Genomic DNA, 26,045 nt, shown 5'->3' on the forward strand with positions numbered 1-26,045 from the left:
CAACTGTCCCACTCGTTCTAGTAATAAATTTTTTAGGGGGGGGGGTGACTTCCCCTTTATCTGCCTATGCGTCTATCATGGCACTCACTTCCTATAGCCGGGCTTCCACGCTAGGAGTCGTGGGGCCAAAGTTGCCCTTAGGGGGGTGTATGAATGGTGCGATCGCTCCGGGTCCCCGCACTTACAGTAATAATTCCTTTCATAAAGTCTGCAATTCTGCATTTTCATCTACAAAGAAATGCTAGAACTCTGAATTTTCATTTGGAAAGAAATAATTCTGAAATTTTCATCAATTCTAGAAATTCTTTTTCATTTATTATGAATTTTCATCAGTTAATTTCTTGCATTTATTCTGAATTTCCATGACCGTCATTTTCTGAATCTCCCACAGAACAGAAAATTCCGGGCTGAAGGGCCCGCTATTGTTTTTGCATCTGGCACTCTATCGTGGATCGAAAAAAAAAATTGTCCCGTGCAGGAGCCCTGTCAGCCCCACCCTAGGGGGGGGGGGCATGACCTCTACATCCGGTGATTTCCCCAACCAAGGGAAAAATACGGGTGTGTCCCGAGAAATATGGGTGATATGGCCACTACATTCAAGAGACTCGGAAAACCGAAAAAAAATCAAGAAATGTCCAAAGTTTCGTTTGGAAACATACCAACGAATCAAAAATCGTGTAAGATACGCATTTATGTCCGACATGCATCTACAAGAATTGTGATTGGCTGCCGCTAGTGAGAAAACGCAATTGATCCACAGCAGAAGTGAAAGTAAAGGAAAAAAAAAACCCTAAGAGGGGACTCGCGAGAGAGTACAGCAGTTGTTTTGGTCATTGATGGGGATGGCTTTTAATGCCGGGTCAATGAATTTGCATAATGAGGAAGATTATTGTCCCTTTTTCCTCGAATTAATAGCTCGTATCTTTTAGGCAGGCTGTTCGCTTGTTGCTGCTGTGAAAAAACAAATTAATTAGCCGCTGATTCATCGGGGATTAGCTTAATTAGTGAAAGTTCACCGCCATCTCATCCTATGTTTCCGTGAAGTGTTTATAAATAATAAATTACAAGTGTTCTACATTTCAAGGCATACATATGGAACCAGAGGTAAGATTTAATCGATCAGAGCTTCCGGAAGCTCCGCTGTTTATTTTGTGATCATTATTTTGCTTTAATTCATTGCATGCTGAGTGTATGTTGTGGTAACTTCAATGAGGAATCAGTTTGTTTATGTGTGTAATCAGAGGCGGATTTATGGTTTTGCGGATCTTTTACCCATTCTAGTCTAACATTGATTCCTTAAATTAGCCTCCCAAGACCACAGCCTTCCTCTCTCTCCCATAAGTACGCTTCTGTCTCCAAGTCACTCTTTTGATCGCTCACGTAATTTCACACTCTCTAGGTCACTCACATGCTTGTACACGCTAGGTTATTCTTTCGATCACACTGTTTTGTTCCCTCACTGTTCTAGGTCACTCTTTTGGTCATTCACTGCCCTGGCCCCCCTGTTCTCTGTCACTCATATGCTTGCTCACAGTTTAGGTCAATCCCCATGCTTATACACGCTCTGTCAATCCCATGCTAAGATTCTCTCTAGGTCACTCACATGCTTGTTTGCTCTAGGTTACTATTTGGGTCACTCACTGTCCTTGCTTGTCACTGTTTGGTCATTCACATGTTTGCACTCTTTCTTTCTGTCGCTCTTGTGGGCGCTCACATGCTTGCACACCTTGTAGGTCACTTTTACGGTCGCTCACTGACCTGGTCCCTCTTTTGTGTTCACTTCCTTGCTCACACACTCTTTAGATCATTCTTTTGGTTACTTACTCAGTGACCTGATGGTTTTGCCGTCATTCTCACATTCTACTCTAATTTTCTTGACCACTCATTCCTAAAATCTTCCACTCTTCTGTGACCGCTGCTCTGGGCTATAGTCTTCTTGCAAATATGCAGGTGTGTATAATGTATTGTAATAACTGTGATAAATAACTCCAGTGATTGGAAATACTCTCTAGTAGTGCAGTGGTAAGATGCTTGTCTTCGACCACAAAGGTTATCATCAGGATCCAATCTGGGGGAAGTTCTTCAACTCGGAGCGAGACCACTATAGATGGCACATTTATTACTCACCGAACTCCATCGGTAGGAAATTGCTGTATAGCAATATGACTGGAGTTGGTGTACTATAACGAAGTCATTGAAAATGAACGATATATGCAAAGACATGAATTTGTATTGGGCATGGGTAGAGATGAAGAGGCATGTAGAGTAATGCCACCCCCCCCCCCCCCACCAGTGTCTATGATGCAGCCAACTGATCTACTGAATATGCATACACATTTTTAGAGATGTAAAATTCTCGAGCATAATCTTTACGAGAATATTCTCTGGAAGAGAGGACTACTATTACAAATTACTTGAGAATATTTTTCAAATTCTTGACAAGAATATTCTCCTGTTATTTATAATATAGTTATATATAATATAGTAATATATAATATCCTTGGCAATATTATGTGAAAGGGCTAGTTTTATAAATTACTGGGAATATTCTTATCAAAAATAATAAGAATTATTCTCAAGTTAATAATAGTTCTCCCAGAGAGTATTCTCGAGAATGTTTGTAATAGTAACATGCTTACCCCTGGAGGTAGTAAATTCTAACACAATTGACACCTTTAAAAAGAAATATGATAAACATGTTGAGGTGAATCGAAAAGTTACCCATACTTAGATTAAGACAATTCAAAGTATTCTTTATGGGCATTGTGTATGTTACGAAAAATATTGTAGTGTAATTTTTGAAGAACTCCTCAGGACAATCTCCTGTTGCCAAACCGGAAATAGCAAGATATTCTTGAAGCTTCTAGATTTATCTAGAAAGTCTCCAGAGGGTGGTGTCACAAAACCGGAACTATAGAAGAATTCTAGAATTTTCATCATATATCTATAAAAACGGAGTTGTTGTTGCTTGATCCTGAATACGAGATTCATATTTGTAGTTCACTCTTGTGAATAGCTGTTTTCTGTAAAAATAAATTTAACGTCCTGCAAATTGGTTCCTCTGCTTATTTCAAACACTTGAGATATTATCTGGAACAATTTGGTGTCAGAAGTGGGATAATTCAAGGACTTGAATGCTGAAAATTAGAGGGATAGAGATGGACAAGATGCGAGAACAGCTGTACCAGTTGATGAACATTATAGGCCAGATGAAATTGGGCATCGTGGAAGAGATGAACAAATCTGCCACCACTGTCAACATGTCCATTGCTGAAATCAATTTATTCAAAAAGGATTTATTTTGCTACTGGAAGTGGGTTTATTTTTTCTTATCCTTCTGAAGGAAACCCCTATCTCTATCTTACCCATGTTAAATTCTACTTGCTTCATGCTATTTCGTCTTGCGCGGTCATTTTGTGGAACCAATTAATTGCATAAAGCAATAGACGCCTGTACTCAAGTTTCATGAGATGAATCCACTCAAAGAAGAGTTTCTCAATCTATGTTCTACATCAGTGATTCCCAACGTGGGTGTTAACGCCCCCCTGGGGGGGCGATGGAATGTTCCAGGGGGGGGGGGTAGAAGCTACGGGTTCAACATAGGATCCTATGAGTTAGATTGCGTTGGGGGGCGATGGGAGAAAAAAATTTCTGAAGACGGGGGCGATGGAACAAAAAAGGTTGGGAAACTATGTTCTACATACTAGAGGTGGTCGTCAGATAGACTTAAAAGTTTGAATATAATTAAAATGGAAATTGTTCACATTTCCCAAACATTAATGATATTCATATAGGTTTGAATAAAATATTAGGCCTTTAGCCTATACTGTAAGTCACAGTAGGGCATCGCCAACCCATATCAGAAGCAAACTGGTGATATGGGTGTGTTCCTGTTCAGTGCTTTAGAGTGATTCCTTGTTGGACTATTCTGGAGAGTCGTAGATAAATGTTGGTTGAAGGAAGCGGGGGGGGGGGAGAGCTATGGGATGACAGAAACTGAGGGCCATTGCTGTGTGGTTCATGAAACTGTTTCAGACATTTCAATGATTCTGCAGGTTTACAAAAACTGAGAAAAACTGACTTAAACAAAATGTGGTTATGCCGGTTGTTTTTTATTCAAGCAGTTCTGGGAATTAACAGAACCAGAACTATTCATAATTACAAATCGTAATTTTTACAAATATGTATCAAATTAATAATCATATTATAAAATAACATTTCCTGACTGACTGATTCACTGATTCATCTTTGCCGAGCCAAAACTGCTGAAGCTATAAACATGAAATTTGGTCAATATTTGTATTTCATGACGTAAAAACTCATTAAGAAGGGTTTTTGAAAATTTGACCCCTAAAGGGTTCAAAGGTTATGTGGAGAAATCACACAGAGCCGAACTCGCTGAAGATGTAATTATGAACTTTGGTCAGTAGTTTTAGTTCAAGATGAAAAACTAACAAAAAAGTGTTTTTTTTGAAATTCAATCCCTTAGAAGGGTCATAATGGGGTTCAAAGGTTGCACAGAGAAATTACACAGAGCCGAAACCGCTGAAGCTATAATTATGAAATTTGTTCAGTATTTTCATTTTATAATGCGGAGACTCACTAAGACAGGATTTCTAAAAAATTCAGCCCCCAAGCTCATCATCAGACCTTCTAATGTTATGTGAGGGAATCATCCCAGAATAATTTTCAGATAAGCAAATTCACGTGAACGAAGCTGTGGGGTCTATCTATAGATGGCCCTGATTTAACATGTCCATAGCAATATTCAAAATAGTATACGGGGGGGGGGGAGCTCGTGAAGGAGGCATGAAGGCATTTCCTCCCCCCTGAAAAATGAAAATTTTAAGTAAGTAATTTAATTCTCCAATTGTATTTGATACTAACTTAATAATATTGAATTTCTTCATTTTCAAATGTATTTGATAAATTAGAAAAAATAATTTCGGAAGGCATTGATTAAAAAAAAAGTTCTATAAAGTACGGGTCATATAGTCAAGGTTCCGCAGAGTCTTCCATGGAGAGAGCTCTATATTATGCTTTCCCACTGAGCTATAGAGAAACTTTCTTTGTAGCTCAGTGTTCTTTCCTTTTAGGCATTTCCCCATCCTATGTGATATGAGATACCCTTAGCATTAAGAAACACGAGAGAAAGAAGAAAAGGGATTTCTAGCACAGGCTACTTACTACACTCGTTTTGGCTGCACTAAAAAACTTGCCATGAATACTGATGCTACCATCTAGCTTTTATCTTCTGAATTTGTTGTATCTTTTAAATTAGAATATATTTGAATATAAAAAAATAATATATATTTATAACTTTATCATTAAATTATATAATACACCTTTTAAATTATAATATTATAATGAACGAAGAATATGAATTCTCACAAGTTGCAAAAAACCATTGCCAATGTCAACTGGTGAACCTAAATGATGATTTTCAACATTGTTAAAATATTGATTAGAATCACTGTGCAATTATTTATGTTAATGTTGCATTCATTGATAGAGCATTATTATTTTTGTACTGCATAGATATGCAGATAATTTGAAATCAATTCTATAAACAAAAATAAAATGTTTGAATTCAGTGCAATTCTTTATTATTATAATTGTAAATACTTGATTACATATTTTCACCAATAGATGGCAGTAAATATTTTGAAATCTGTGCTCCCCAGAATATCCGATCCTGAGCTGCCACTGATATTATAGTAATACTTACTGTTCAGACTTTATTTCTGGAAGAGAATTTGATTTTATGAAAGTTAATCATTCAAAAAGAATTCCATTGCAAAAAACTTACTGTTATTCGATATTCATGAATATTGCAATTCATTATGAGTGATATTTTTAACATTAATTTGGGGTATTGCAAGTTCACTAGGACAGAAAAAAAAAAGTATATAATCGATGCTTGCGAATATAAAATTTCATCAGAAGCATTCTCAACTGTATTTTGATTATGAACTTGGAACATGCACACCATGGGCGGAGATATTCGGGTTGTGGGGATGCCCCTCCCCAGCGTCAAAGGTGGAGTCGACTGATCTAATGTATATATGAATTGACGTCATCATCATGCCCCCAGCAATAATAATCGTGCCCCCCCCCCAGAATTCCTAGTCTGTCTCCGCCTATGATGCACATACATGCACAAACATGTTTTATTATGATTATGAACTTTGAACATAAATGTGGTTTTATTTCAAATATAATCATTCTTTTGCAGAAACACATGAAGACCTCACGATCAATAAGTTCGCCACCAGGTATGTAAATTCCTCTTTAATAATAGTTATAAAATGTTAACTTTTCACATATATAGGTTGCTCCCAGTAAAAAATCCCAGTTGTAAGTAGGGTGGCCATGTGTTCTGTTAGTCAAACAGCATGTATGGAAATGAGACAACTTTATTTCTCTCTTTTCCATACATACCTTTTTTCTTTCTCTACATAACAGGTTTCAAAATGTTAAATCATGCATTTTTTTCTTCAATTGTTCCAAAACAGGATAACAATACTCGATAACATTATCAGAGTGGGAGTCATGTTCTGGTTTGGTGGTCCTGTATAAAATTCTGACCTACACTTTTTTCTTCTAAAATAATGCTCTTTTTTACTTCCTCAATTAGGTGTCAATATATGTCGTGTCAGGTTTGGTTTATACATTATCGTCTATGTGTATGTAATCCTCAGCATCATTGCAGTAACTAGGAATTTTGTGAGAGAAGAGCAACATGATTTTGCCACCCCTGCCACTGTAAAATTCAATGATTTTATAACTGTTTTTAATCACCACCTAAAATTTTCCACCCGCCCTGAATTTTGTCGCCATGACAATTACCTTTTGCTTCTCTCTAATGAATTCCGCCCTGCTCAGCCTTGTGATCATGGAATGCACACAGCTAGCATACAATTTTGTAAATCTTGCATATCATTTGGAAATTCAACCAATGAAATAAACAGGCATATGTTTAAAATTCTTATAGAACATATCATGTATGGGTCATTCTCATGAAATTGGAAAATTATGTCACATTTACATTAATGTATTTGGCATAGAACTTTTTTTGTAATTTCTATTAATATTCCTGTTTCTGACATGTGACAACTCTATCCGTAATTTATTTCTCTTGTGGAAAAGATTGCTTTTCCTAAAAATTTTGTTACAAATTTCAGGAAGTGCTTTACTTCATATGACTTATCAAAAGCACAGTATCAATACAGAGAGGTACTCATATGTTTGCAAGCATAGATGGTGTAAATAATTTTGGTGTACCACTTTATAGCATTTTGTATGATCCTTTAGTCTATTGGTCTGCGGAGTCACCACACAGAGCCACAGCTTCGGAATAAACATTTATTACGACGACACAAACATGATTATCTTGGTTAATGGAAAAGTAAGACAGGCATAGAAATTTTCGAACCTCACGCTTTCGTGTGCAGTGACTCTCTGCTCTGCTGTTTTCCAGACGGTCGTCTCCAGTACCCAGGATCACGTGACACACTCGAGGTCGTTGACCCGACTCTTGGGGGATCGTCTGCGTGAGGCACCACACACTCCCTCCCCAGTGATCACGAGTAATAAGAGGTGATCGCGTACTATGGAGTAGCATCAGTGATCACGAGCACTGTAGACGACCGTCTGGAAAGTGGACAGTACGTCCAGAACGAGTGGTTCTGACTGGTTTCACAGCAGAATGAGCTGCGAGTCCGTCAGACGTAACTGCAGTTGGTACGTTTGGAGATACAGGTACCGGCTCCACCGTCGGATTCACAAGAAATGCCGGTTTAAGCCGATCGACTGACACTGACACTGATTTTCCTCTTATGTCCACGTTGAACACTTTGTCGGTCCGGCTGATCACTCTGTATGGTCCTTCAAATGGCTGTTCCAGAGGACGTTTCACCCTATCAGTTCTTACGAAAACATGAGAAGTAGTTTTCAAATCATGGTGAACAAATGTAGGATGTAATCCATGCCGTTTGATTGGTCGTGGCTGGAAAGTTTGGACGTGAGTTCTCAGCATTTGTAGAAACTCAGAAGCGTCAGTTGAGTTGGAATTAGCTCGTGCTTGGTAAAATTCACCAGGTAATCGTAAAGTTTCTCCGTACAGTAGTTCTGCAGGTGTGCACCCCAAATCTTGTTTCAGAGAGCACCGAAGACCGAGTAGAACTGTAGGTAATGCTTCAGTCCATTTATGGGTTTGATCGCATTTTAACGCGGCTTTGAGAGGGCGATGCCACTCTTCCAACATACCGTTCGCTTGTGGATGGTATCCAGTTGTTCTAACCTGTTTTGCTCCGATGAATTTGGACAGCTCTCGGAATAGCTGCGATTCGAATTGGCGACCTTGATCAGTTGTTACTGTCAAAGGTGTGCCGTATCGAGAAATCCAGGTGGAAAGAAAAGCTGCAGCTACCGTGGTTGCTGTGATGTCGCGGGTAGGTACCGCTTCTGGCCATCGTGAAAACCATTCTATCATTGTTAGGCAATAAGAATATCCATCGGAAATGAGCAGTGGGCCAATGATATCCAAATGAATATGTTGAAATCGTTGGGAAGGTTCCACAAACGATTGTAGTGTGGATCTCGTGTGCTTGTGCACTTTGGATCTTTGGCATGGTATGCATACTTTTGTCCATTTAGCACAGTCTTTAGCTAGACATGGCCAAATGAATCGCTTTCTGACCAAATCAATAGTGCATCTAATTCCTGGGTGTGAGAGTTTGTGCATATTCCAAACGGGATCACGTGACACACTCGAGGTCGTTGACCCTACTCTTGGGGGGTCGTCTGCGTGAGACACCACAGGTCGTCAAACACTCAGTTTTTGTGGGAAATTTTCCGTTAAAGGGTACAATTTTCATTTCTGTTTCTGCATTAGACAGATTCCATTTAATCCAGGTTTTTTAATTTAGCTATTTTTGCATTGAAATCACGAGACCACAATTTTTTTCCATTGAAGACAGGTTTCCGCTTAATACAGGTTCCGTTAAAAACAGGTTTTACTGTATATCCAATGGCTATAGGTGAGATCATCTTCTTCAGTGACGTCATGAGCTTCATGCAGAGGCCTTCTGTTATAGATAATGGTGTTGACACTATCCGAGAATCCTACTTGGATTTGTTACCAATTCTTAACTCCCTGTTACTCAGTGGAAAGAATATGTTAGTTTGAATCAGATATATATTGTTATAAACAGGGTAATGGTATAAAAGATTGATGGTATAGGGAGGTTCTACCATATTAATCAGCTTCATTTCAAATTTTAAACAATGTTCTTGACTGGATGTCCACTCAACAGACCACATGTTAATCTTATTAGTAGAATTTTTCCATGAGAGACTTTTTAAAAATCAATATTTCGCTGTCTATTTGCTTTTGTTGATTTTTTTCCTAAGAATATTAATTTGAATATTTTAGGCATTTCTGCTGCTGCTAATAATAATAGTAATGATGGGAAGTCTACATCGAAAAGTATCAATGTGCCCGAATCTTCAACCTCTTACAAAGGTAAAGTTATTTTTGTTGCATGTAGGAAGATTTTTTTTTTTTCAAATTTAATTAGCAAATTCGTTTTGGAATTTTTAATTTACCTCTAGGCAATGTTGGCTGGTATTTTATTATCCATAGGTATATGTACAGGCATCCCTCACTTTACGTGATTAATTGGTTCTGCAAAATAATCGCATTTTGCGGAGTTTAATTTAATATGGGTAAGGTAGGGATGTTGGTTTTCTTTAGCTAAAAACCAGACCTCCAACAGCAAAATAATATTTTTAATGAATTAATTATTCACATTTTCAAATCTCTTGTGTTTAAGCTATATGAAGGAATTTAATTAATACTTTTTGCTTTTGTTTTAATTACTTCTGATTAATTCTAGTGCTTTCTTTCCTTAAGAAAACATTTTTTTTTCCTTTCTTGAAGAGCCTGGTATGAATAACTTTTTCAATTAAAAAGAGGTTTAGCTGATAAGCAGCACTTCTCGTCTCTATATGAAAACTTTAGTGACAAGAGTACTTGCTAGAGAATTCAGAATATCTCTCATGAATATGACAATTTTAGTTTCATCAGGATCTTTTCCTTTGATTGAAATTCTGATAGCATTGCGAATGTTTCTAAAAGACGTTGATTAGTGAGATCTGCTGAATTAGATTTGAATGTTTTTCCCACATTTGCCTAATCCAGATCCTAAAATCAAACAGCTTTTGTCATTATAGCTATGTCATATTTTTAACATGCAAGCCCATTTTCAAGATAAACATCAAACTCCAGGCCAAATCTTGCAGGTTAAAATTTTTAAAATCTTTTTGAAATCGAGTTATAGTGAAATTGTTTAAAGCGAGAGATATCTGTAATACAAGTAGGTCTGTTGGTTTTAGCATCTTTGATACTTTTTCAGGTAGATGAATTTCAGCAGGGGTAGCCAGCCTACAACATGCATGGCAATTGTGATCCTCAAAGGATTTCTTGAAAAATTAAAAAGAGCTATTTAATTTTTCAATTTTTCTATTCAATTTTTTTTAAAAAAGAAATATTTAATTTTTCAATTGGAAAAATTTTCTTTAGTTTTTGAATGATCAATTTCTTTTCCTTATCAACAGGCCTGTCATTTAGGGGCGGGGGTGGTGTCCCCGTCCCCCCCGTCCCCCGGCTTTTGAAAATACACTAAAAATGGTATATATATACGTACCAGGGTTTAAGCTACGGTTGCATTTTTCGCAAAATGTGAAAGAAAATCTTAGAATGCGAAAGAAGTGGTAGCCACTTTCGCAAAAAATGCGTACAGGAGGTACGAAACGAGTAAACATCCAATCATCAGTCATTACATTAGCATTTTGCTAAAGCTTTTCTCCCCATTTTCGCTTTGTTGCGAAAGGAATTTTTCATCTAGCTTAAAAGCTTAAACCCTGGTACATACACTGAGTACATGGACTTTGCACCCCCCCCCCTGGAAAAAGTTGAAATGACGGCCCTGCTTATCAATGACATTCTTGTTGATTATTAAACCTATATTGGATAAACAGGGTATAATCTGGACTAGGCTGGAAGTCCTGTCGTGTATTCAGTGATACCTTGGCTAACAAAGATAATTCATTTCGGAATCATAATCGTTAGCTGAAATGCAATTTTCTATAGACTTTTATGGAAAATTATTTAGTTTGTTTTAGGTACTGCCCAAAATTTAGGGATAAGTTTTTTTATAAAACACCAAGAGGCACTATAAAAAAGCAAAAACTAACAAAGGTTAAAATGAACAGCTTCAAAATCAGATAAATAAGAATTTATAGGAACATGAGATGCTAAAGATCTTTTTATTTTTCACTATGCGCATAACAACAGCAAGCTTTAATTACTAAAGCTAGTGTTGACTCAACTCATAGTTTGAGTTCATAGGTATCCCCAGTTGTGATTTGGTCAGCTCATTTGTGTGTCTGATACATGTTGATGGAAAAGATAAGTTTCCAAAATGTCCACACTGTTCAGTTTGATGCTCTTGCACCGAATGAAAACTGTATGCTCTGAAAAACTAAGCTTTTTTTAATGAATTTTCTATTAGCCGAATCTTTCATTTTGCATGAAATGGTTCAGAAAGTTAAGTAGAGGTATATCTGGAAAAAGGTTCAGAGGTGGGCATGAGTTAATTGAGCTCAAGTGACAGTAATTCTGATGACCATTTGTGCTAAAATTCAACTCGCGTGGTGGCTGTATCATGTTAGCGTGTGCATCCATGTGAATGAAAATGTTTGGTAGCCAAATCTGTATTCATTAGCTGAGGTATAAAAATATTGCAAAAAAAATCTTTGTCAGCTGAAAATTTTTTGAGTCAAGGTATTACTGTATAGTATACCTTGTCAAGTGCATCTGCAGAGAAGGGAGGGGGTGCTCAGCCTTCTGACAAAGTTCAGCCCAAAGGTTCCATTGCTTATACCCAACATTTAGTACACTCATATCTTGGCTAATGAAGATAATTCGTTCCGAAACCACATTTGTTAGCAGAAATATGTATTTCCTTTGTAACCTATGAAAAATTGTTTAGTTTCATAACACACTAAGAAGTATTGTAAAGAAGACAAAAACTAACCAAAGACTGAAATAAACACTTGACCATTGGGTAGAGGAGAATTTAGGAAAAACACAAGATCTTTTTATTTTTACACTGTGTACACAACCCAGTCAGGTTCTTAGGTGAACCCCTTTCCCACCTATATTGTCAGCTTATTTTTTTGTCTCATGCATGTATATGAAGGGTCGGGGGAGTATGCTTTCAGTCCAAAAAAAATTTAAATTAAAGTTTGTGTGCTTTTGTATAGCTCAGTACCATCTCTTTCAACCACATAAAACACAACAGGTAAAAATGCTTTCAGTCCACTGTAACAAAGGAAGAAAGATACAGTATAGAAGGGTAACAATGTAGACACAACTTGTTTTTAGTCTACTGAAGAATTTCGTTTTATGGACAAAGTGATTTTCCCCAACGTTTTATGTGGAAAAAATAAGCTCCTACAATGTTCATACTGATGAGTTTGATGCTGAGTTTTGCACTGAAAATTCATGTGCACTTAAAGCATTCAAGTCTTGGTTCCCCCTTTTTTAATGCATTTTTTCTTAGCTTAATCTTTTAGTTTTCATGAAAATGGCTCAAAAGCTTTCAGAAAGAGATATATTGATATTTTTATTGATTCATGTGCAGGATTTGAATTACGACAAATGAATGTGAAAATAAATGAAAGACAAACTTTTACCCATTTTTTCTGGACACATTGTTTTTGTTTTAAAACTTAGAGATTGACACACACAGCTTATATATGATCTTGATGAGTGGCACAGCGTCACACAGTGGGCTGGCCCCTTGTGACCTACAGTATTCTAAACCAGTGGCCAAATGGCTCCTCCTTTCGGTCCTGGGGGCCACTGGTGAAATTGTGATGAAAGGGGAGCCATGACAAGTGGTGAAGGAGGCTACAGAGAGATGTGAAGAAATATAGTTTTTACATGAAGTATGTTAGGAAAAAATGTCACTATACTTCCAGAATCCAACAGCTGTCCATGGAGTGGCCATCTAAATCCTATGTGAGCATGGCTTTGGGTCCTCATGTCAATAGGGGTACTTCATAATGACATCTGGTGCTATTGTTTTTGAGTGTAAATATATAAGCTGCTGTGCAGTTATTTCCAGTTAAGTATGGGGCCCCATAACTCACTTTGCCTGAGGACCCATCATGGTGAGACAGACATGCATAGAGCTCCCAAAAGAAGGAAGCTCACTGAACTCTAGCCCAGTTTAGGTGCAGACCTATAATGATGTGTCGGGAGAGGCGATTTATTGTGTAGGTTTGTGGGATTGTCCAGTGTTTTACACAGGCATATTATTCCCATATAATTTGTCTCTTGAGCGGAATGGAAATCTTCTCCCCCTTTTGGTTGAGTGCCTGGCCCAGGATAAGAGAAATTAATCTTATTTATAAAATTTTTGTTCAATATAAATTTAGTTTTGATTAAATTAAATTCAGTAATGGAAAGGGTCTTGTTCCTTCATGGGGGCCCTAGGTAAGATGAGGACCACAAGAAGAAAATATGATTCAAAGGGGCCATGGGCTAAAAAAGGTAGAGAGCCACTGTTCTAAACCACAATTTGTAGTAACTACTGTTAATAAAAAAATTTTTTTGTTTTGATTTGCCTTCATTATAACATTTCTCAGAAGAAAATTAATTATTATTTCTTATTATTAATCTTAATAATTATTTTTCAGAGGAACATTATTTTTATTTACTGTAAAAAAAAATCCATTTGATGTAAATAGAAAATTTAATTTTGATTATAGCATATGCTTTAGCTTTAGGAAATTTTCCATATAATGAGACTCCTATGCCCAGATTCCTAAATGAATTTGAACCATACTTCCAGTGATTTCTGAGTTACTTTTGATCACAGAAGTGAGCAATTCTTTTTTCAACCATGTTACTATTAAGACTGTTTACGCTGCACGTTTCTATATAAATCGTAATTTAAATCTGCCTTTTATGGAACAGGGTCTTTTTTTTTTATACAGTTCCACAGCAAAGTAATTTTTATAAAAATGCTCATTTTGCGATTTTTCTGTTCAGAAAGCAAGTTTAAATGTTTTTAAATCGTAAATTTTGTTACCGTAAACAGCTCATCTTATGTTCTTAGGCACCTCTCAATAATTCATGAATATATATTGCACCACACTCCTCCCGGGGCCATTCAAGTATTACGTAAGCAGATTTTTAGCCATTTTTGACCCCCCCCCCCCTTGTCAGCAAAATTTCGTCCACAACTTAGAATATTTCATATCTTCAAAAAGGATGGTTGATGACGTAAGCAACCTTCAAACCCCCCCCCCCCTTTGAATCTTGTATGGATAGAACATCCAGCAACATTTAGTGGTTGGCTGAAGTTGGTTTCCTGTGGTTCGGAACCACAGGAAACCAACTTTGAGGCGAAAATGCGAGCCGATCTCCCCATTAAAAAGTTTCACCACAGAGAGCAACAGGCCTACAACGATTAATTATTCAATCATTACACTTCACTCATAGTTAGAAAAACTGGAGGCAGATGGCAGCACTACACATAACAAGCATTACACAGAAACAAACTTCACATCAGGTTTCACTACACGTACATGCACATTCCTGCATGTACCAATTCATAGAGGTTCTGCCGAGAAATATGGATGAGGTGCATCTTTGGTTTAGTAGTAGTAGCAACACTGGGCAGAGGTGTATTTATGGAATGGGGGAAGGGGATTATGGATTCCCATCTAAGTGGACTATAGCCCAGGGTGGTCATCCGGGGCAAGCGCGTATTTTGATGCCCCCATGTAATGTTGAAGGAGAGATTTCAGAATCAAATTTGCACCTCCTCGGGTCCACCACCCAGGGCACGAGACCCACCTGCTCCCCCCTAGTTACGGCCCTGTTCACTGCCATCGATACGATTAAACTATATGACATATTCAGCTAACCAGGCTTTAGCTCTTTTTCCTTTTACAAGAAATCGTAAAACTAAGTTTTGCCAAAAACATTCTTTGCAACAGACAATATCAAAACTCCCAATAGATAAAATTTTTATCCATATTGGATGTTGACAATATCCGCACTTATTTTTGACCATGATAAGAATGAAAGACCTTCCTTGGAAACGCATTAAAATGGTGAGCCAGCCAAGAGATTTCAAATATTTGCTTTTCACATGCGCAGGACCCATCATAGAGAACAAAGAAGCAAAAGATTGTCGAAATGCCCACGAATAATATTGAAACATTCTTAGAACTGGTAACACATAGAAAATTGTAAAACCAGTCGTGGTAAAAGGACAAAAATTGTAGTTGACTTTAGCCAAACATATGTCGAGTTAGAGAGTTTCCCCTACATTGAAATTAGTATTGTGCTAACCAAGGGAATAATAGATGTCGAGTTATCAAGATTCCACTGTACTACTAAACTGTATATACACCTCGTGCACACACACACTTTCCTATGCAGAATTTCTAATGAATCGGTACATGCCAGAATGTGTGTCCCTAACGTATTTGTGTTGTCAGAGCTGTGCTTTTTCCGTCTTCTTCCTGGTGCTGCAATCCAACTTCCATATTTGGAAGTTAACATGGTAAATGCTTGGATTTCCATGTTCTGTAAGAATCATGTTAAATGTCTGTCTGGGCTCTCCAACAACTTTTTTTCCAATGAGAGACTGGCTCACATTTGTGTCTGTCATATTCAGTTGTACTGAATCTTAAAAGTTTTTTACTACCTACTCCATTTTTCAAATATTGTGCAAACAGGTGGACAAGTAAACAAGTATAAAAATTTAGGAATCACTCAAGTGTTATTCACATTGTGTTTGAAGATTTCAGAAACAATTTTACTTGTCCAATATTAATTGGATGGAAACAGGTTGGGACTAGGAGAAAAGTTAACCATTTAACTAGTTTATCTTAAACATTTAGTATTCATTTGAAGAGGTCTGATTTGATTTGTATTCTGTAAAACAGCGAGTTCATTGTGATGCCTAGGAAATTTTATCTAGAAGGTCTTAATGTTTTTCTTGAAATTTCCTCTGAAATGCCACTTTGAATGAAGGTTATGAAAGTTTCTATAATTCTCACCCAAAATATTTCTAGATATTCATGTATATGTGTGCTAATGTCTGAAGTCTTAACACACCACGAAGTGGCTGGCAACTTTGCACATTGCCCAGACTTTAGACACAGGGAACTTTATATGACAACCGACCAGTTGTTGGCCATTTTGAGGTGCCTAGACTTTAGACATTAACTGTAACATGGACAGTAATATATGTAGAAAAAAACATTTTTTTTTTTGCCCCACAAATTTTTTCTTGCATGTATTTTCTTATATTATTCTTATGTAGTTTTTTTCTAAGTATTTATTGGTTGAAAATTAGAAACGAAAGACTTGAAATGCAGTGTTTTGAAACTTAAACTCATGGGGTTTACAATACTTTTCAAGTAATTCTTCCTCTTTTTGGCTGTTTTTCATGAATCTATTTCATTTTAATTGTAGTGCAAAGGAAAAAGTTTCTATTGTTTTGTACTTTTTCATCTTCCTTTCTTTTGGTGCATGTCTTAGCACTTATTTTTTCCTCTCTTTCGCATGCTGCAAATAATTTTGCATTTTCAGATATTAGACGTAGACATACAACTTTCTTCTTACCCGGAAACTCATTTCTTTCAGACTTAGCTGCTTCCTTGAGTCCGTCTGGTGAGTTTATTTTAAATTTTCATTGATAAATATTGCAGTACTGTATAATGAGGTGGGGGATTATTTAAAATTATTCAAGCACTATTCAAATATAGTTCTATAGGTCTTTAAACACACATCATTCATGGTTCATGCCAGGTTGAAAAAATACTTTTCTTCCCTCCACTGCTAATAAGTGTAATAGATAGAAGTAGTAGAGGGAAGAAGAATATTTTTTCGAACTTATGTGAAGACAGAGAAGAGCCGTTACCAGGGGCGTATGCAGGATCGACCTTTGCAGGGGCACAAATATTTTCTTCCTGATAAATTTTCAGTTACCACCCTTCAAAAAGAATTTAATTTAACAGAAATGGGTAAATACAGCATATAAAGGATATTTTTTTATATTCCAATTTTTTTCATCAAAATACAAATTTTTTTTTTCCTAATTTTTGGTTTGCTTGGGGCATCTCCTTGCGTACAACTCTGGCCGTGACAGATGTGTGTCTGAAGATCTTCATCAATGAACATTGGAGGGACATTTTATTTAAACATATATCAGTGTTTTGAACAAAGATAAATGCTGCTATATGAAGCCTCTAAAAACATTAAATTATTTAAAAAAGATCCTATGAACGTGTGTGTAATTTTTCCACTACCACATTATGAAAAAAATGAAATAATTATGACGTAAATTTTATTTAGTACAACAACAAATTAATTTGGTACTTAAAAGTTCCGTCAGCACCAAACACCTACAATTAAAAATACTTATTCAAATATGTAGAATAATACATAACAATTAATACATAATAATAATACATAACAATTAATACATAATAATAATACATAATAATAATACATAATAATAATACATAATAATAATACATAATAATAATACATAACAATTAATACATAATAATAATACATAACAATTAATACATAATAATAATAATATTTGTTTTATCACAAAGATAGCTATAATTTGTTTTATACATTTGTGAGAGAGCATTTTATAAAAGCATTGTTTTGCTGCATCATATTTTTGTGTAATGTATTAAACACTTTTACAGTGGTGAAACTTCTAACTGAATTTTATTAATTAAAATATTTAAAAAACTTATAGTCCCTCACTTGTGCTGTCATCTGGTGATAATAAAGTAGTTATACAGCCTTTATACTTCAAAATACCATTGTCCAACAACATATAAGGGATTAAACAATTAGTAGTATTTTAAAGTGCCACTACCAGTGAAAGGGTCAAGATATACAGCATGTGCAACTATGAATCAAAAACAAAGATATTTTTGCTAGTGGATACATAAAAAGTGCTGAAATCAAAATTGTGCATTTCAGTTTTTTGCTGCTCTCTGTAGATTCCTTCATTAATTAATTAAACAGTTTTTTCTCATGAAATAAAATATTAAGTTTAGTATTACAGTATGCAAGACGACTGGAACTAGAGGTGGGGGCAGGGCAGGGGAAAACTGCCCCGGGTGTCAAATTTTAGGGGGACTTCATTTTCATCGGATGATAAAGTTGTGGGGGCAGCAAAAATCCTAGTTACGACCCAGTGCAAGGTGTTTCACGAATAGTCCCTAAAAGAATAAAATACTTCAAGGTTGATTCTCTAAAATGTGAAACTAATATAAGGAAAATATATATGAGCAAAGAAAATTTAAATTCAGCTGTTATTGTGACACTTCCATGGAATTTAAATTAAAGTATGAAAATAAATTTTTATATGGTCCCTTGATCATAAAGATAGCAATTGGGTAAATTTGTTTCTTTCTGTATTGTATTGAAAGAAATTTAATTTTTGACACTGTATAAACATTTTCTGAGGTATCAGTGATTGAAATTCTCAGTCTCCTACACTTTTAAGAATCAAAATGAGCCTGCATAATTAAATAAGTAAGTATCAAAATTTTCAATCACTCTTATCTCAGCATATTCTTATGTAAATGGTGAAAGATGTGCAAATTTATCCAATTGATTTTTTTTATTGGGCTGCATATAGTTTTTTTTATTTCAATTATTTTGCAGACGTGCCACTATTACAGCTGAATTTCCTTCTTTTGCAGATATTTTTCCTTTTTATTTTTTCCAGTTGCTTAAAAAAAATTGAGTACAATGTGAGAAAATGTCAGCAACAAAATGAAATTGACCGTGATAGTGCCACTTCCATAAAATATATTATAATTGGGGTAAATAAATCCTCATATGGCCCTTGATTGAAAAAAAGTGAAATTTGCACCAGTCTCTGCTGTACCAATTGACATTTGAATAAAAATTTGCCAAAATATCAGCAATTGAAATTTTTTATTTTTACAGCTTTCCAAAGTCCTGAAATTTCTTTATAATTTCTTATACTGCTAGATATGCAAGATGGCTACTGCTCACAGACCATAAACTTATCGTGTTATGATAGTTTTGTATGAAACATGTTAATGCAATCGAGGTGAAACTCCTAAATTGACCTCATTTTGCCTTTGGGTCGAAGACTGTACTCTCTTGCTTTCAATGGTTATATGCATGTATAAAATAATACAACTTTTTCTGAACCAGATATTGGTGAATATCATCTATATGTTAATTACCTAAATTTGGTAGGATAAGAGATACAGGATAAATTTATATCTCTTTTCAATTTGCTTTTTCTAGCCGCTACTGCTGATTCCTGGTCCAGAATGAGCGACAGGTCACTACAAGAATCAAGTTCTGTCTTTTCATTTGGTTAGTATCATTCAAATGTTAATTTTTTTTTCTCCTTTTAGTTTAAAAGGTAGAATAGTTTTGGTATTGCATGGGATATAACAGATTTGTAGGAGAATCATGAACACTTATTTTTTTTTCAGAAATTTATATGAATTTATTGGAGCATTGTGCAGAATTTTAAATAATTATTTTAAATTTGACTTGAACTGCTTGGAATGGGAGTTCAAATTTTCTTATTTTCTACTCTTTTTATTTTCACTTTCCATGTTGTGACATTTTCCACGATATGATACTTCGTCACTTTTATTCTTTAACCTAGTTCTTAACCAGGGGTTCACGAATGCATTGGGGGGGGGGGGCTGTGAGCTTGAATAAGAATATAATTAACTTTTATTGTTTTTACATGTTATTATGTGCTTGATATTATTCTGGTCTGTGGTTTCCATCTTATTGTACTAGTCCCTGGCCCCTCATCTTACTTCACAAAATTGGAACACTAAAGGTTAAAAATTCCTGATTTAATCCATTAGCGTCCACAAGCAGAATATTCTGAGAATTTTTACTTTTCAGTCTGCAAAATGATTGTTCCTTGTCACCAGTAGCAGAATAGTCTGCTCAAATCAGTTATCACTTTGTGGCAAATGTGAAACAATCTGTCATTGCTTCTAGAGGTAAAGAAAAATACTTGAAGATTATGTGCCATTCAACTGCATCTACTTCAAATAATTTCACATGTTATGGTTTTGTAGTTTCCTTCACTAAATCCGGTATTTCACTTGCATTTAACTGAAACATTTTGTCATCAGTGAATTTTGATATGGTCAAAAGTTAGTTGAATCTATCAGATTTATGAAGTGAGTCATAAATTTAGAACTGTGACAGTGACACATATGAATTGATAACCAGTCAGTATTTTTGCGCTATTATGAATGTGAACGGAAAATTTCCTTTTGTTGATCAACGTAACCCTTTCAGAGGTTTTATAAATTACTCTGATCCGCATTATAATTGACACCCCTGGAAATAACCGAAACCTCTGTACCACATACTTTTAAAAGAAGACGACTTTTTTCTGATTTTGTGCAAGTAATAATGCTTTCCCCCAAATCTGAGAATAAATTGAAGAAGAAAAATAGAGTACCCTGTCTCTTTCTGTTGTTTCTACTGTAAGCATAGTGTGTTCATATACTTCCCTAGAGGGAAAGGGGAAAAAGGTGTATTTTTCGATCACCGTTTCGCACTCCTTGTACAGTGCCGTCTTTGACGCATGGGTGCCTCAAGAGAAGAGAGGCCTCACAAAAATAAGAAGTAATTGAAATTTTCGCGAATTTTTCAGGTAGGACCTCAGAAAAATTAATTGTCCCGGGGGCTCACGATGCTCTTAAGACAACCCTGTCCTTGTGTTATCAAAATGTAAACAAAAGCTGACTCTGCCCACTGGCAATTGATCTGACAGGTTGGAGGGAATGAAAAATATGTTCTCTAAGGGGCGCCTACACCCTTTAGAACATATTTTTGCTCGCAGGCTCAACAAGTTACACATCCGTGTGACGTTGAGCCTGCGAGAACATGATCACAAGCAACGCGTCAGGATAGCCAATGGTTTGTAAATTCACGTCTACATGCGCTTGCTATACGTTGTTCTGGTTGGTTTACTGAAATTTTCGTCAATTTGTTTGGCTGTCACGAACTATTTCATTTCGAGAAAAGCAATGCGCACTAGACCAACTCAAACTTGGGACGACCCACTAACGGTGGGTTCAAAGTGACTTGTGTTGCTGCGATCGCAATCGGTTTGTGCGTGGGCGGAGAAAGAAGAGAAGAAAAAAAAAGCAAAAGGATACAACTGTGTATATTATGAATATACTCTGATGCAATATGCTGCCGCGAATTAATTACTCCACGGTCAAATCGAGCTAGTAGAATATGTAGACAGGCTTTAGGAAAAGCAAAGTTACGAAGTGTCTGAGTTCGTCATTGCCAAAATAAGAGGGGTTTATGGAGACAAGGTATTTTGTAAATGCTGCTAAGAAGGTTAATAGAGTGGACCTCTGCGCGTGGACCTTAAATGTACATAATACCTCGATTTACGCCACCCCAATTTACCTAATGTCTTTTCCTAAACATGATTTATTCTCAATTAGATTAATTTTGAACAAAGCTTGAAGGCTTATCACGTCGCGTTCTAAGAGAGAAATGTTTCTCCCGAAAGAGTCGTATTTAAAAAATACAAATAGGGAAAAATGAAGAAAATCTGCAAATTTTCCTCCCTGGTCTAGAGGAGAGTGGTTTATACTTTGCCCAATTACCATTGGCAAAGTTTATCTCGAATAACGTCGTTTTCGACTTACGCCGGCAGTCGTGGCGTAAGTCGGGGGTAAAACTGTACTGAATAGTGAAGTACTTCCAAACGTGTGCGCATCATTCGGCAGTTATGCCGCCCCTGCTTTATAACGCGACAGATTGCTCAATAAAAAAAAATCATACCGAAAGCAGTGTGTCTGTTGCTTTTCCTCGTTGATTTCGTTGATTGAAAGAATGATAGAATGAACAGACATGCTTTGCACATACATATGCAGACCTTTGATTACGTGTCTCTGATGCGTATATTATGATATGCATTTGCTACTGTGTATATTATGAATATACTCTGATGCATATGCTGCCGCGAATGAGTGGATTGTATCTGTTATGGAAAGTGATGGGCATCGTGCCAGTAGTAGTCAGCAGCCTCCCCCGCTTCTCTCTTCCCTTTTTTTATTTCTTTTATTTTCCACCATCTGTGGGAGGTCAAATCGATCGCCATTTTCCTTGCAAGATATAGCCAAGATTGTAAGAAAAGTAAGCGCTAGAGCTGAGGTGTAAAAGAGTCTTTGATGCGATGCTGATGCTTATTTGCCGTCTTTTCTTTCAGTTGCTCCTGTTGATGTTCACTTTGCTAGAGTCATAAATACGTGATCGTTCTTTTTCGGATTTTTTGTTCCAACAGTCGGATAGAAACCTATCTATATGTGGAAAGGAAAAATTTTTTTTTTTCTTTATTTATATCACAAATCATCAGAAAGCCATTCCCAGGTTACTACTCTCATTATCTATTTATAATAGGAGCAGTTTAAGAGTTAAAGTCTAGAATACACATAAAGTCTACACTTTCAATGTGTTGACTTGGCAATAATTTTTTAAATTTTCTGGATGGGACCTAATAAATTATAGCCCTAATTATAAAATATACTATTACTAAAAAAACGTACATGCACATAAACATTCCTCTGAGGAACTTCAAACGAATGGGTTCATGCCTAAAAGTGTTATGTGTGGTCCTATATATATAAAGTATTTATGTTGCCCGAGTTTTGCGTGTTTTATGTTCGAAAACAGCTTCCATCTGCATTCTATATTGGAAGTGGAAATAGCAGATGCCCGAATTTTCGTGCTAATATGAATATCGTGTTGAAGGTCTGCCTGCTTGGAGAGACTTTTTTAATGGAAAAGCGAACGATTCGAATTTTCGCATCTCGAAGGGCGAAAACCGTAGAAAATCACCTTCAGCTGACCACCACAGTGCTGCCTGCGGAGTTCAAATCACATTTACTATAAAGAAGCACGGTAAATGCAGCTCATCCCAACGACGCGTGGGCTGAAATTGCTCGTAGCTGCATGGTTGGAGATACACCCCCCCCCCCCCCAGCGTCAAAGGTGAAGTTTGACTGATCTAATGCATATATGAATTGACATCATCATCATCGTGCTCCCCCAGACTTCCAAGTCTATCTCCGCCTATGCGTAGCTGAAAAGCAGGCGGGACTTGAACAACGGTCACTCGAGATTAGCTGTGGCAACTGTCGCATATATGCTGACAGTGGCACTTGTTTACTCGAGCCCTTTGACATGTACGCAAGTGCGACTCAACGTATCTGACACCATTTCAGGATCCTGGTTGCGAGCCTGAAACGAGCTGCGACTATATAGTGCAGTCAAGAGTCAACCCCGAGATAAATTTATATTTTTTTAGCGGAAATTTTTTAGGGCATTTGAGCTTTCATATCACCAGTTTTTGCTTCTCGTTCAGATAAGTTTTATAATATCGTTTGCCTGATACTCTTATTATACAGAGTTATACGCCTGGACACCGTTTCATTGCTGAAGATATCAATGCATGCATGTACCTTTTATTACGTGTTTGATTTTTTCACGGCTTTCGGCTGGTTTTAAATATTGTATTGCTTCTGACTGTCATAACGCAATCTCCAGGGACAGAATAAAATGACTTTTTAATCGGGTAGTATAGGGTAACGTTTTTGATAACGAATAATCCCTATTAGCTAATTGTGTCGGCACGAATCTTTAAAAACTGACGTTATAAGTGGAATGATAAGTTTAGGTAATATTTTTTTCTGTTCCAAAATCTGACTATTTTCCAAAAGAACTCCCAACGCTTGGAGTTTAAGCTCACTGTGGATTGTTTTTTCTAATGCCAGTAAAAAAAAAAAGCTCATTGTAATGAAGAATTATTGAGTGAACTTTTCCTTCTGTGTGTGTCCATTCTTGAAAAATCAACTTCAGGCAGCGCAGAACTTCTATCAGCATGTTACAGTTAAAAGGGTTTTTTTTGGACGAGAAAAAGAAATAACGAGTGTAGAAAGTTATACGGGGGAGATGATTCGATCCGTTATACACTTGGAAGCTACCACCTCAATGTCAGCAGTTTTGTACAGAGAGGGGAAAAGAGGTTAAAAAAAAGAAGTAAAAGATGCAGTAGAGGATTGATGCTCGGGAAAAAGAGGAAATTCCAACCTTTCATTTCCCCTTCTTTGTAGAACTTCAAAGCACTGAAAGAAAAAAAAAACCCGAAGTTTATGGGGGAAGAAAGTTTCTCAAGAAAATTGACTGGAATTGTAGTTGTTCCCTTGTTTCTTATGTGTTTTTACCAAGTTGAGCTGGCTGTTTCCTTTTCGCATGTCGTTTACTTTTTTTTTGTTACCAACTTTATCATCACCCAGAATTTTTTTATTTTACTGTTAGCCATTTGTAGTCTCACAGCCGATTTGTATATTTTCTTCATTTCGAGAAGAATTTTAATTTTTCTATTTAAATCGCGTGATAATTTCTGTTAATTTTTTTCGTCTAATGTGAGTTTAGCAGTTGTTTTTCCGAGGTATTTTTTATGATACCGTTTGTTTGTGTTTAACTCTTTTGCGATCAAGGACGTAATATTGAGTTCAAACGCCAGTGGAATAAATTCAAACAAGTTATGTTTTCTTTCCTTTCTCTTTATCGCTGAAGGTGGTTTCAAATCAACTGAAGTTGATTTTTCTTTCCCTCCTTTTTTTTTTTACTCCTGTCAAGGATTTTTTTCACACATATAATGTATCTTTCTACTATATGCCTGTAAGAGGGAAAGGGACCAAAAAAACTTATCTACTTTATCTATTACATTTTTTCCTAATTCTTTTTTCCTTTCCCCTTTTTTAAAGTGCGGTTGGCTTAGGACGAGGTTACCAGATTTATCGCCGATTTTTCAAATAAATATAATCCAGATTTGTTAAAGGATGACGTAACTCTCTACTATCCATACGAAGGTTTTTGACAACTGGCTGTTGCGAAGATGAATTTTTGTGAAGAGAGAAAATTCAACTGCCTTTGCGGGGAATCGAACCCACGTTCTTTCACTTTCCGGGTGGACGCACTGGACTACAAAGGCGGGCGCGGTAGCCCGGTCGATAAGATGCTCGCCTAAAGTACCAAAGGATGTTTAGAGGTGTCGCGAGTTCGATACCCAGTTCGTCCTTGTCAGAAAACTTTCCTGACACAGGGGTACAATAAAAAACGGCGACTTGACCGCAGCAAAAATTGCTACCGCAGGGAGTCCCCCATCGAGGGGATAGCGCACCAACCCCTCGACGAGTATAAAAAACAAGCCTGCCGTTCGGAATCGGCAATAAATTGTAGGTCCCGGTCTAATTAGCCCTCGTGTGCAGAAAATGACCGTGGTGCAACAAAAATGATCAAATGACTACAAAGGCAACGAATCTCGATCTTTCCTTGAAGTTCGTGTGCACTGAAAGGGACCGTACATGGACGGCCAAACCTGACTCAGGCCAAGCTCTCAACTGCTAACGCTGCCACCAGATGGCTAGTTATGAAAGGATGATGTCACTCTCCGCTATTGATAATACCGCAAACCGTACGAAAATGGTTGTGACCCCTCCCCATCAATAGTGATTTTTTGAGCCATTTCACATATCGGTGTTTTGTTTTTGATAAAATCATTTTGTAACGATGCTGTTGGTAATTTCTGGTTTTCGTTAAAGTGAATGTTCTTTGTAGTGGTTTTTCTCCCAGCTTGACTTATAAGTGCATCTAGGTTGTACTGATGAAATAAATTTTTATTTACAGTTAAATTTCACCACGTATCTACGAAGGGATTGAATAATTCACTTAAATTATTGCCAATGTACTGGCAATTTATTTCGATGGTAGTGTAGATGAAAATCGAAAATACAGTTACATCATTTTTCATCATATATCATTTATCTCATTTTTCTTAATTTATTTCCCATTAATCATGTTTATGACTGGGCCT

General features: G+C 36.5%; 1 protein-coding gene across 4 annotated transcripts in view; it reads left to right on the forward strand.

Annotated features, from left to right (window-relative positions):
- Positions 1-813: 813 nt before the first annotated feature.
- Positions 814-26,045, forward strand: part of Orp8 (Oxysterol-binding protein-related protein 8) — a 96,787-nt gene continuing 71,555 nt past the window's right edge. Inside the window, exons 1-5 of one of the 4 annotated variants that reach the window (XM_089250935.1) lie at positions 814-1,104; positions 6,236-6,275; positions 9,437-9,526; positions 16,685-16,765; positions 19,409-19,480. In XM_089250935.1, the coding sequence (XP_089107061.1) occupies positions 1,093-1,104; positions 6,236-6,275; positions 9,437-9,526; positions 16,685-16,765; positions 19,409-19,480 (295 nt within the window). In that variant the 5' untranslated portion in view covers positions 814-1,092. The remainder of the gene's footprint in view (positions 1,105-6,235; positions 6,276-9,436; positions 9,527-16,684; positions 16,766-19,408; positions 19,481-26,045) is intronic. The other 3 variants (XM_089250936.1, XM_089250937.1, XM_089250938.1) reach the window with 3 other exon arrangements.

The sequence above is a fragment of the Pholcus phalangioides genome, unplaced genomic scaffold (genome assembly GCF_987345545.1).
Source record: "Pholcus phalangioides strain wild (caught in Gottingen) unplaced genomic scaffold, Ppha-v1.0 ptg000024l_1, whole genome shotgun sequence".
In the NCBI taxonomy this organism is placed as follows: domain Eukaryota; kingdom Metazoa; phylum Arthropoda; class Arachnida; order Araneae; family Pholcidae; genus Pholcus; species Pholcus phalangioides.